This window comes from Anomaloglossus baeobatrachus, chromosome 7 (assembly GCF_048569485.1).
Source record: "Anomaloglossus baeobatrachus isolate aAnoBae1 chromosome 7, aAnoBae1.hap1, whole genome shotgun sequence".
Classification (NCBI taxonomy): Eukaryota; Metazoa; Chordata; class Amphibia; order Anura; family Aromobatidae; genus Anomaloglossus; species Anomaloglossus baeobatrachus.
Window position 1 is genome coordinate 287,478,536 of NC_134359.1, and position 13,988 is coordinate 287,492,523.

At 47.5% G+C, this 13,988-nt stretch overlaps 1 protein-coding gene across 1 annotated transcript in view; it reads right to left on the minus strand.

The window, feature by feature from the left end:
* The window catches only part of TEKT4 (tektin 4), a 39,296-nt gene that overhangs the window by 9,103 nt on the left and 16,205 nt on the right, over nucleotides 1-13,988 (minus strand). The window contains exon 3 of the mRNA XM_075318331.1: nucleotides 10,663-10,806. Coding sequence (XP_075174446.1) covers nucleotides 10,663-10,806 — 144 coding nt within the window. The remainder of the gene's footprint in view (nucleotides 1-10,662; nucleotides 10,807-13,988) is intronic.

Consider the following 13,988-nt stretch of genomic DNA (forward strand, 5'->3'; position numbering starts at 1 on the left):
ACCGGGAGTTAGGCGGCCCCTTTAAAGAGCCACTTCAGGTAAGACAGCTTATGTTGTGCCTATAGCAGCTCCTCAGGGGCGGGGCATGACTATGCCACTCCCTGAATCCATGTCATGCTCCGCCCCCTGCCCTAATCATTCCACTCTAGCCTGGCGTGTTTCTTTACATTACCATGTATCAGTCAAGATATCTCACATGGGTGTGAATGGGAGTTAGGCGGCCTCTTTAAAGAGACACTTCAGGTAAGACAGCCTATGTTATGCCTATACCAGCTCCTTAGGGGTGGTGCATGACTATGACACGCCCTGAATCTGTCATGCTCCACCCCCTGCTCTAATCACTTCACTCTAGCCAGTATCAGTCAAGATATCTCACATAGGTGTGAATGGGAGTTAGGTGGCCTCTTTCAAGAGACACTGCAGGTAAGACAGCCTATGTTATGCCTATAGCAGCTCCTCAGGGGCGGGGCATTACTATACCACTCCCTGAATGTGTGCCATGCTCCGCCCCCTGCTCTAATCACTCCTCTCTAGCCTGGAGTGTTCCTTTACATTACCACGTATCAGTCAAGATATCTCACATGGGTGTGAACGGGAATCAGGCGACCTCTTGAAAGAGACACTCCAGGTAAGAAAGCCTATGTTGTGCCCTCTAGCAGCTCCTCAGGGGCGGGGCATGACTAAGACACTCCCTGAATCAGTGTCATGCTCCACCCCCTATCAGTCATGATATCTCACAAGGGAGTTGGGCTGCCCCATCTATACATCAGACCCTTGGCTGACCCTTCCAAAATTGTTGCTAATCACCTATATACCCCATATATATACATATACAGCAGCTTTAGTCCGATCCAAACCACAGCAAGCACAACTGACCATCCCGACACCCGGAGGTGTGGCCTAATACAGAGGCGGAGTCTAATGCATCGGATAATTGGTACCTACAGGCTCTTATGTGAAACATTTGTCTATAAGACCCCTCTATATGGCTAAAAAGAGTGAAAAATAAACAGGAATCCCTGAAGTCATAAAGTCTGGAGTTCCCCTTTAAATTTCTGGTAATCTCCCAATGATTATGTGTCAGGTCGGTGCTGGGGAAAGCTTCTCATTCATCAGCTGCGCGGATTAGTCAAATAAGCCGATGAAAAATCAATTAGTCCTAGCGATAGAGAAATGTGTCGGCGGCGGCGGAGGACGGGGAGCGGGCGGCGGAGGAGCAGGCGATGAATATCAGAGGCTTATTTTTTCTTTTTTTACTAAAATCCATGTACTTGGGGTATAAATTATTTTTGCAATTGGATTGTATTAATAATTTTGCAATTGCTATATCGTATGGTGTACAATGTATGTATTGTATGTCTATTGCTGGCTGCAGAATGAGGCAACTGAGACTCCATCAGTGAGCGCCTTGTGACGGTCTCACAGGAGTTATCTTCTTCCGAGCTCCTCTAAGCAGATTTATGACCACAGACCACAGCAAAGTTGTGTTGTGGGGGGGAAACTAAAGGCCTGTAAATGCCAAATGCTATAATTTAAAAAAAAAATTTGGGGGGGAAGGGGTCCAAAATGCATGCATTTAAGGGAAAAAACCCCCACCCCTTTAAATAGCATCCAGAAGGGTCACACCACTTTTCAATATCAAACCCTCAAACATCTATTCCTCGCCCATCTGTGCCTTTTTACCTAACTTCCCGCGAGGGACTCATTTTTTTCAATGGGGCTTGGGAGATCTCCCCGTTTTCCTGATCCTCTTGAGACATCCAAGTTTGATAAGTGGGGTCTACGGGAGATCCTGGGTCCTCATTGTCCCACAGGACCATAACCCCCCACAATGATGAGTCTTCTCCCCTCAAACTCTGTCACGTTGTGACTACAGGATACCGAGGGGCACTGTCCCTCACACTAGGGAACCCTATGCTATCCCTAACCTCCGGATTACCCCTGATGGTGGAGATGCCGAAGTCCTATGCCCTCACACTAGGGGAACCTAGGCTATTCCTAACCTCTGGATTACCCCTGATGGTGGAGATGCCGGAGTCCTATGCCCTCACATTAGGGGAACCTAGGCTATCCCTAACCTCTGGATTACCCCTGATGGTGGAGATGACGGAGTCCTATGCCCTCACATTAGGGGAACCTAGGCTATCCCTAATCTCTGGATTACCCCTGATGGTGGAGATGCTGGAGTCCTATACCTTACTATTCTCCTAACCAGAAACAAAGTGTCCCCCCTCCCAGAGAGGGAAGGAGCAGGAGTGAGATGGTAACACAGATAAAGACCAAAACTCATACACACTGCAAACACACAGGAACAAGCAATGAGAGACTAAAGCGGGCTTTACACGCTATGCCATCGCTCAAGTAATCTCGTTGGGGTCACGGAATTGGTGACGCACATCCGGCCGCATTAGCGATGTTGCTGCGTGTGACACCGATGAGCGATTTTGCATCGTCGCAAAAATGTGCAAAATCGCTCATCAGTGACACGGGGTTCCATTCTCAAATATCGTTACTGCAGCAGTAACGAAGTTGTTCCTCGTTCCTGCGGCAGCACACATCGCTGCGTGTGACACCGAAGGAACGAGGAAGCTCCCCTTACCTGCCTCCCGGCCGCTATGAGGAAGGAAGGAGGTGGGCGGGATGTTACGTCCCACTCATCTCCGCCCCTCCGCTTCTATTGGGCGGCGGTTCAGTGACGCAGCTGTGACGTCGCTGTGACGCTGAACGAACCGCCCCCTTAGAAAGGAGGTGGTTCGCCGGTCACAGCGACGTCGCAGGGCAGGTGAGTCCGTGTGACGGGTCCGGGCGATGTTGTGCGACACGGGCAGCGATTTGCCCGTGTCGCACAACAGATGGGGGCGGGTACCCACGCTAGCGATATCGGTATCGATATCGCTGTGTGTAAAGTGGCCTTAAATAGAAAAGCAAGAGCAGGAAGGCAGCAACAAAAGGACACCACAACTGCTTACAGCAACAAAGTACTACAACCACCAGTAACTCTGGATCACCGCACCTCACCAGACCAGTATGGGGAAGCTATAGCTGGCATTAAAGGAATTGTCCACTCAGCATATATAGGAGGGGAGCGAATGTGACTGGCTCCCACCACAGCATGTGATTAAAGGAGTCTAACAAGCAGACCAGCAGAGATTAACTCTTCCCAGGTTGCTTACGAACCACAAGTCTGTGGGTCGATGCCCGAATCACCCTGCGCTGATCATAGATATCAGAGAGGTTAGAAGGCAGAGTGCAAAAATCTGTTGTCTCAACTGCCTTCCTATGGCGGCCACTAGTGGCCATACAGTAAATTATATATATATATGTACACACAATATATATGCTCAGTACAGATGACCAAAAGTTTGGACACACCTTCTCATTCAAAGAGTTTTCTTTATTTTCATGACAAATTGTAGATTCACATTGAAGGCATCAAAACTATGAATTATCACATGTGGAATGAAATACTTAAAAAAGTGTGAAACATCTGAAAATATGTCTTATATTCTAGATTCTTCACAGTAGCCGCCTTTTGCTTTGATTACTGCTTTGCACACTCTTGGCATTCTCTTGATGAGCTTCAAGATGTAGTCACCGGAAATGGTTTTCCCTTCACAGCACCTGTCAGGTGTAATAAGTGTGATTTTTTTGCCTTATAAATGGGATTGGGACCATCAGTTGTGTTGTGCAGGAGTCTGGTGGATACACAGCTGATAGTCCTACTGAATAGACTGTTAGAATTTGTATTATGGCAAGAAAAAAGCAGCTAAGTAAAGATAAACGAATAGCCATCATTACTTTAAGAAATGAAGGTCAGTCAGTCCGAAAAATTGGGAAAACTTTGAAAGTGTCCGCAAGAGCAGTGGCAAAAACCATCAAACGCTACAAAGAAACTGTCTCACATGAGGACCGCCCCAGGAAAGGAAGACCAAGAGTCACCTCTGCTGTGGAGGATAAGTTTATCCGAGTCACCAGCCTGAGAAATCGCAGGTTAACAGCAGCTCAGATTAGAGACCAAGTCACTGCCACACAGAGTTTTAGCAGCAGACACATCCCTAGAACAACTGTTAGGAGGAGACTCTGTGCAGCAGCCTTCATGGTAAAATAGCTGCTAGGAAACCACTGCTAAGCACAGGCAACAAGCAGAAGAGACTTGTTTGGGCTACAGAACACAAGGAATGGACATTAGGACCAGTGGAAATCTGTGCTTTGGTCTGATGAGTCCAAATTTGAGATCTTTGGATCCATGCACCGTGTCTTTGTAGAAAAGGAGAACGGATGGACTCTACATGGCTGGTTCCCACCGTGAAGCATGGAGGAGGAGGTGTGATGGTGTGGGGGGGCTTTGCTGGTGACACTGTTGGGGAGTTATTCAAAATGGAAGGCATACAGAACCAGCATGGCTACCACAGCATCTTGCAGCGGTGTGCTATTCCATCCGGTTTGCGTTTAGTTGGACCATCATTTATTTCTCAACAGGACAATGACCCCAATCACACCTCCAGGCTGTGTAAGGGCTATGTGACTAAGGAGGAGAGTGATGGGGTGCTACGCCAGATGACCTGGCCTCCACAGTCACCAGACCTGAACCCAATCGAGATGGTTTGGGGTGAGCTGCACCGCAGAGTGAAGGCAAAAGGTCCAACAAGTGCTAAGCATCTCTGGGAACTCCTTCAAGACTGTTGGAAAACCATTTCCGGTGACTACCTCTTGAAGCTCATCAAGAGAATGCCAAGAGTGTGCAAAGCAGTAATCACAGCAAAAGGTGGCTACTGTGAAGAACCTAGAATATAAGACATATTTTCAGTTGTTTCACACTTTTTTGGTAAGTATTTCTCTCCACATGTGCTAATTCATAGTTTTGATGCCTTCAATGTGAATCGACAATTTTCAGAGTCATGAAAATAAAGAAAACTCTTTGAATGAGGTGTGTCCAAACTTTTGGTCTGTACTGTATATATATTATATTTTTTTTTTCCCACTTAGGGTTAATTCCATTTATTACATTTCCGTGTCTGATACAGGACAGGAGAGAATAATAAATTACCTAATTAGCTCTGGAGAAGGACAGTGCCTGTAAATAAGGTGCAATTACCGCTGCGGGTGATGAATGAGCGCTTATTACATCCGCTGACATCTGACGCTTCTTGTGCGGAGCTCGGAGCCCCGGCTTATCATTTAATAGGGGTGAACCCTGCGTCCCCTAAAGTAGGATCCAGCCGGACGCATCCCTAATATTAATGCGCCATTGCCCTATATGTAATACATGGGCGCCAATCTCATTAGTTTATGAACGCCGTTGGCGGATGGACGGGATGAGCCGCGCAGAGAGAGAGAGACATTCCCATTTGTGCGGATTTTAGCTGCTAAAATCCCCACTGAATAAATAAGACGCCGTATTGCGGATCGGACGATCGAATGTGTAAAGACGCCTCGGAGATGAATGGCGGCGCCTTTATCGGGATACTCTACGTCCCAGGACGTCATTTAACCATTTACTCTTCACCTTTAATCCGGATCCCAAGTTTCCATGAATTACATAGGGATCTGCTGCCATCTAGTGGTCACTTCACAGAAGTAAAAAAATCAGCCAAAAATGAAAGCAAGGTGTAAGGAAAAAATGTTATATATCCTCCTCTTACATTTCTAATTGATTCTTGTTATGTCGCCCTCTCTCCGATGGCCCCTTGTAGACGGAGGGGGGGGGAGGTACTGTCATTTGGGGATTTGATTGGGTAACCTCTCGCTCCGCGGTCCGTTTCCCTGTCTGCTAAGCTGAGGTGTCCTCTAAATAACTCAACACACAGCCATTAATGTACAAACCGCTGGCAACAAAAGTGAGTACACCCCTAAGTGAAAAAGGCCAAATTCTGCCCCAAGTGTTAATACTTTGTGCGGCCGCCATTATTTTCCAGCATGGCTTTAACTCGTTTGGGCCTGGAGGTCACTGGAGCCTCACAGGAGCCGCTGGACCTCTTCCATCCTCCATGACGACATCAAAGAGCTGGTGGGTGTTAGAGACCTTGCGCTCCTCCACCTTCTGTTTGAGGAGGCCCACAGGGTTTAAGTCTGGATACGGTTGGCCGGTGCAGCACCTTTACCCTCAGTTTCTTTAATGAAGCAGTGGTGGTCTTGGAGGTCTTTGGGGTCATTATCATGGTGGAATGGAGGGGATCATGCTCTGCTTCAGTATGTCACAAGTCTCAACAATTTGTAGCCGTCCACAGCCAGCAGCACTCAGCCCCAAACCATGATAATCCTCCACCACCATGCCTGACTGTAGGCAGGTCACATTTGTCTTTGTCCCCCTTACCTGGTGCTGTCACACATACTGACACCATCTGAGCCAAATATGTTTATCTTGCGCTCATCAGACCACAGGATGGTTCCAGTAATCATGTCCTTAGTCTGTTTGTCTTCAGCAAACTGTTTGAGGACTTTCTAGTACATCATCTTTAGAACAAGCTTCCTTCTGGGATGACAGCCATGCAGAGCAATGTGATGCAGTGTGCGGAGTATGGTCTGAGCACTGACAGGCGGATCCCCCACCCCTGTAACCTCTGCAGTGTGCGGAGTATGGTCTGAGCACTGACAGGCGAACCCCCCACCCCTGTAACCTCTGCAGTGTGCGGAGTATGGTCTGAGCACTGACAGGCAGACCCCCCCACCCCTATGACCTCTGCAGTGTGTGGCGTATGGTCTGAGCACTGACAGGCGGACCCCCCACCCCTGTAACCTCTGCAGTGTGCGGAGTATGGTCTGAGCACTGACAGGCAGACCCCCCCACCCCTATGACCTCTGCAGTGTGTGGCGTATGGTCTGAGCACTGACAGGCGAACCCCTACCCCTGTAACCTCTGCAGTGTGCGGAGTATGGTCTGAGCACTGACAGGCAGACCCCCCCCACCCCTATGACCTCTGCAGTGTGCGGCATATGGTCTGAGCACTGACAGGCGGACCCCCCACCCCTGTAACCTCTGCAGTGTGCGGAGTATGGTCTGAGCACTGACAGGCGGACTCCCCACCCCTGTAACCTCTGCAGTGTGCGGAGTATGGTCTGAGCACTGACAGGCGGATCCCCCACCCCTGTAACCTCTGCAGTGTGCGGTGTATGGTCTGAGCACTGACAGGCGGACTCCCAACCCCTGTAACCTCTGCAGTGTGCGGAGTATGGTCTGAGCACTGACAGACGGATCCCCCACCCCTGTAGCAATGCTGGTCGCCCTCATACATCTATTCTGAAAAGACGTCCTCTGTATAAGACGTGGAGCTCGTGCACTCAGCTTCTGTGGTCGGCCATGGCGAGGTCTGATCTGAGTGGAGCCTGTCTGGTTATACCACTGTATGGTCTTGGCCGCTGTGCTGCCGCTCAGGTTCAGGGTGCTGACAATCTTCTTATAGCCTCGGCCATCTTTATGTAGAGTGACGCTTCTTTTTTTCAGATCCTCGGAGAATTCTCTGCCATGAGGAGCCATATGACCTTCCAGTGACCAGTATGAGAGAGTGTGAGAGCGAAAACACCATATATAACACCCCGGCCCCCCAATTACGCCTGGGACCTTATAACACTAATGAGTCACATGACACAAGGGAGGACAAATGGCTAATCGGGAACAATTTGGTATGGGGTGTACTCACTTTTGTTGCCAGCGGTTTACACATTAATGACTGTATGTTGGGTTATTTAGAGGACACCAGCTTTACCCTGTTATACAAGCTGCACACTGACACTGTACATTGTATCACAGGGTCAGATCTGCAGTGCTGTCCCAGGAAAAGATATAATAAAATATTTACAAAAATGTCAGGGGTGTACTCACTTTGTGATATACTGTATATTCTCCCTTCACGTCCTTGCTGGCTATACTTCTAGGTGGATTAGTGCTGAGGACTTCCAGCCGTTCAGTGAAAGGATTTTCCCTACTACGACAACACTGCTGTTTCATTTACACTGGCAAGCAAAAGGGTAACAATGTTTTGCACTTTTGCTTTTCACTTTCCATATCTAACCACCCACTGCCTTGAGCGTGGGACAGGCTTAATTTTACAAACAATCATCTTGGCAATCTCATATGTAAATATGACTTGCAGCTATTCAGCATACATTTTTTAGTTAATATTTTGTAAATCCCCTTTGGCTTTCACCCTCCTGAATCCTTCTAGGCTCTCGATCAGAGTCGAGCATGTCTCTACTGAATTCTGCCTCCAGCTCTCGTCTCCACATTCCCAGTGTTGTTGTATACTCGTCGCTCACTTGGGGATGTATACAGCTTTTTCTTCACCCAGAAGTATTGGATTGGGTTGAGGTCTGGGGACTGTGGGGACAATTCAGCTCCTCTACTTTATTGTCATTGAACCATTTCTTCTCTAATCTAACCGTATGCTTCGGGTGGTAGTCCCTCTATGTACAAGAATATAACTACTATAATACTGCCCCCTATGTACAAGAATATAACTACTATAATACTGCCCCCTATGTACAAGAATATAACTACTATAATACTGCCCCTATATACAAGAATATAACTACTATAATACTGCCCCCTATGTACAAGAATATAACTACTATAATACTGCCCCTATGTACAAGAATAGAACTACTATAATACTGCCCCTATGTATAAGAATATAACTACTATAATACTGCCCCTATGTACAAGAATATAACTACTATAATACTGCCCCTATGTACAAGAATATAACTACTATAATACTGCCCCTATATACAAGAATATAACTACTATAATACTGCTCCCTATGTACAAGAATATAACTACTATAATACTGCTCCCTATATACAAGAATATAACTACTATAATACTGCCCCTATGTACAAGAATATAACTACTATAATACTGCCCCCTATGTACAAGAATATAACTACTATAATACTGCTCCTATGTACAAGAATATAACTACTATAATACTGCCCCCTATGTACAAGAATATAGCTACTATAATACTGCCCCCTATCTACAAGAATATAACTACTATAATACTGCTCCTATGTACAAGAATATAACTACTATAATACTGCCCCTATGTACAAGAATATAACTACTATAATACTGCCCCTATGTACAAGAATATAACTACTATAATACTGCCCCTATGTACAAGAATGTAACTACTATAATACTGCCCCTATGTAAAAGAATATAACTACTATAATACTGCCCCTATGTACAAGAATATAACTACTATAATACTGCCCCCTATGTACAAGAATATAACTACTATAATACTGCCCCCTATGTACAAGAATATAACTACTATAATACTGCTCCTATGTACAAGAATATAACTACTATAATACTGCCCTCTATGTACAAGAATATAGCTACTATAATACTGCCCCCTATCTACAAGAATATAACTACTATAATACTGCTCCTATGTACAAGAATATAACTACTATAATACTGCCCCTATGTACAAGAATATAACTACTATAATACTGCCCCTATGTACAAGAATATAACTACTATAATACTGCCCCTATGTACAAGAATGTAACTACTATAATACTGCCCCTATGTACAAGAATATAACTACTATAATACTGCCCCTATGTACAAGAATATAACTACTATAATACTGTCCCCTATGTACAAGAATATAACTACTATAATACTGAAATAGAAAAAAAGTAGAAAAAAAAAAAAAGGTTTCCAGCGCCAAGGATAAAGTATAAAATCCTTTTTTATTGAAAATAAGGCAATAAAAATCCAGCAAATACCATTATAGGTGTCAGAAAAGTTGCAGAACAACGCGTTTCGACGCTTCAGGTCTTAGTCATGTTCAGAACATGACTAAGACCTGAAGCGTCGAAACGCGTTGTTCTGCAACTTTTCTGACACCTATAATGGTATTTGCTGGATTTTTATTGCCTTATTTTCAATAAAAAAGGATTTTATACTTTATCCTTGGCGCTGGAAACCTTTTTTTCTACTTCAATTTGGATGGTTGCCGAGCCTTGTTCCGTGCGCAGGACTTTGATTACAACCAGCAGGTCAGTCCTTGGTGAGCTGGACCTTCCCTCAATTTTCTTGGACATACTATAATACTGCTCCTATGTACAAGAATATAACTACTATAATACTGCTCCTATGTACAAGAATATAACTACTATAATACTGCTCCTATGTACAAGAATATAACTACTATAATACTGCCCCTATGTACAAGAATATAACTACTATAATACTGCTCCTATGTACAAGGATGACGTCTCCCATGTGACCGGTATATGAATATGCAGAGATTTGTTTAGGTAAGCCTTTTCCGGATGAGAGAATATATGTAATAGAATTGTGATGCTTCAATGCTGGGAAATAATTGATTTTCTATTACCTGCTTAGGTTTGATATTTGCACCTCGTCTTCCTGCAGACGGTCGGAGCACTGGAGGGGCTCATTAAAGATAAAAGGCGTCAGACAATCAGACGCTGCCACAGACAAATCAGTTTCAGGGCAAAAACGACGGCAGCGGTGATTGTCTGTCCCTCAATATTTGCGGTGCAGGGACGGCTCCATAGACTTATAACGTGAGATCCCCAACAAACAGCTCCTCATATCTCAGCTTCCTAGATCCTGGTGAGTATGATACTGGGGTGAACAGTGGGTACCTGTTACCTTCCACCCCACCTTATTTTTGGACGTACTTGTCCTCAAACTTGGATGAGTTGTGATGGAACTGGATGTCGGTGCTTTGATTATTGTATCTTCCGCACTGGTCGTCGATGTCGTACGCCTCCACCTTGTCTGACCAGTCCATCTCCAGCTTCTCTTTGGCATCCCTGTTCTGCCTGTGTGGAAAGAAATAGAAAAAAAAGGATTACAAGGGACATGAATGTACACAAACATTACAGCACGGCACGGAATGATAGCTGATTCTTTCTGTGAGTTAAACCTGCCTTTTTTCCCGTTTAAATGTTTTACCTCACAGAAAGAATCATTTGTGATCCCATGCTGTAATGTATGTGTGACGGGGTCCTTCGCCCATGTCACACAATCAACAGAGCGAGAGATGAGTGAGTAAACCAAGTTTATTCCAAGCAAATCAAACGGTCCATAACATAATCCATAATAAAGAGGGTAAACATAGTCCAGAAACAGGAATATAGTCCAGTAACCGATAAATGTCCAGGTATCTCTGGGGAGCCTCAGCTACTGCCCCAAAGGATGAATCTTCCTGCTTCTCATGAAGTTCTCAAACAGACTGACTAATTTTTCAGGCAAGGAGAAAGTTTAGGCCCCCCTCCCCCAGACATAGGGACAGAAACACTACAGGGGGTGATTACCCACAGACAATACACGCCTAAAATATGAACCTTCACAACATGATACACAACCCCCCCATATTCCACCATCACAGTCTGTATACTTGTATACTCTTTTGCATCCTTCCCTGCCCAGGAGCTGTGGTGTGATCAGACCATGTCCCTTTACGGTCAGACACGGCCATTACACAGTACACAGCAGGGACACATTATCTCCGCATAGGGATATATTTTTTAAACACATCCAATTGTGGAATTTATTATTATTCCAAAATCTATTGATTAAAATCAATTTTGTTTGTGGGGAAAACCCCTTTAAGCCGGCTGTATACAAGGTAAACCAATTTACAGAGGGTGATGAGATGACCCAAAGCTAAAGAGGAACCCCGTCTTGCCGGCCAGATATGGTTTTTAGGTCGTAAATAGTGAGCTCTCCCCTCCCCCTCAAGTGTTACATTATAATCGATTTAGGGGAGGTGTAACGTCAATGCTCCTCAGGGGAGGTGGGAAGTCAAAGTTCCTCAAGGGAGGTGGGATGTCACTGCTCCTAAGGAGAGGTGGGAATTCAAAGCGCCTCAGGGGAGGTGGGAAGTCAAAGCTCCTCAGAGGAGATGGAACGTCAAAACTCCTCAGGTGAGGTGGTATGCTGAAGCTCCTTAGGGAAGGTGGGATGTCACTGCTCGTCAGGGAAGGTGGGATGTCACTGCTTGTCAGGGAAGGTGGAATTACCCTGCTCCTCAGGGGAGGTGAAATGTTCCTGCTCCTCAGGGGAGGTGGGACGTCAAAGCTCATCAGGGAAGGTGGAATATCAAAGCTCTTCAGGGGAGGTGGGAAGTCAAAGCTCCTCAGGGGAGGTGGGAAGTCAAAGCTCCTCAGGGGAGGTGGGAAGTCAAAGCTCCTCAGGGGAGGTGGGACGTCAAAGCTCCTCACGGGGAGGTGGGACATCAAAACTCCGTACGGGAGGTGGGACGTCACTGCTCCTCAGGGGAGGTGGGATGTCACTGCTCCTCAGGGGAGGTGGGAAGTCAAAGCTCCTCAGGGGAGATGGAACGTCAAAACTCCTCATGTGAGGTGGTATGCTAAAGCTCCTTAGGGAAGGTGGAATGACCCTGCTCCTCAAGGGAGGTGGAATGTTATGCTCCTCAGGGGAGGTGGGACGTCAAAGCTCATCAGGGAAGGTGGAATGTCAAAATTCCTCAGGGTAGGTGGGAAGTCAAAGCTCCTCAGGGGAGGTGGGACGTCAAAGCTCCTCAAGGGAGGTGGGACCTCAAAGCTCCTCAGGGGAGGTGGGACGTCAAAGCTCCACAGGGGAGGTGGGACGTCAAAGCTCCACAGGGGAGGTGGGACGTCAAAGCTCCACAGGGGAGGTGGGACGTCAAAGCTCCACAGGGGAGGTGGGACGTCAAAGCTCCACAGGGGAGGTGGGACGTCAAAGCTCCACAGGGGAGGTGGGACGTCAAAGCTCCTCAGGGGAGGTGGGACGTCAAAGCTCCTCAGGGGAGGTGGGACGTCAAAGCTCCTCAGGGGAGGTGGGACGTCAAAGCTCCTCAGGGGAAGTGGGACGTCAAAGCTCCTCAGGGGAGGTGGGAAGTCACAACTCCTCAGGGGAGGTGGGAAGTCACAACTCCTCAGGACAGGTGGAACGTCAAAGCTCCTTAGGGGAGGTGGGAGATCAAAGCTCCTCAGGGGAGGTAGGATGTTACTGCTCCTCAGGGGAGGTGGAATGTCACTGCTCCTCAGGGGAGGTGGGATGTCACTGCTCCTCAGGGGAGGTGGAATGTCACTGCTCCTCAGGGGAGGTGGGATGTCACTGCTCCTCAGGGGAGGTGGGATGTCACTGCTCCTCAGGGGAGGTGGGATGTCACTGCTCCTCAGGGGAGGTGGGATGTCACTGCTCCTCAGGGGAGGTGGGATGTCACTGCTCCTCAGGGGAGGTGGGAAGTCAAAGCTCCTCAGGGGAGATGGAACGTCAAAACTCCTCAGGTGAGGTGGTATGCTAAAGCTCCTTAGGGAAGGTGGGATGTCACTGCTCCTCAGGGAAGGTGGAATGACCCTGCTCCTCAAGGGAGGTGGAATGTTATGCTCCTCAGGGGAGGTGGGAAGTCAAAGCTCCTCAGGGGAGGTGGGACGTCAAAGCTCCTCAAGGGAGGTGGGACCTCAAAGCTCCTCAGGGGAGGTGGGACCTCAAAACTCCTCAGGGGAGGTGGGACGTCAAAGCTCCACAGGGGAGGTGGGACGTCAAAGCTCCACAGGGGAGGTGGGACGTCAAAGCTCCACAGGGGAGGTGGGACGTCAAAGCTCCACAGGGGAGGTGGGACGTCAAAGCTCCACAGGGGAGGTGGGACGTCAAAGCTCCACAGGGGAGGTGGGACGTCAAAGCTCCACAGGGGAGGTGGGACGTCAAAGCTCCACAGGGGAGGTGGGACGTCAAAGCTCCTCAGGGGAGGTGGGACGTCAAAGCTCCTCAGGGGAGGTGGGACGTCAAAGCTCCTCAGGGGAGGTGGGACGTCAAAGCTCCTCAGGGGAGGTGGGACGTCAAAGCTCCTCAGGGGAGGTGGGACGTCAAAGCTCCTCAGGGGAGGTGGGAAGTCACAACTCCTCAGGGGAGGTGGGAAGTCACAACTCCTCAGGAGAGGTGGAACGTCAAAGCTCCTTAGGGGAGGTGGGAGATCAAAGCTCCTCAGGGGAGGTAGGATGTTACTGCTCCT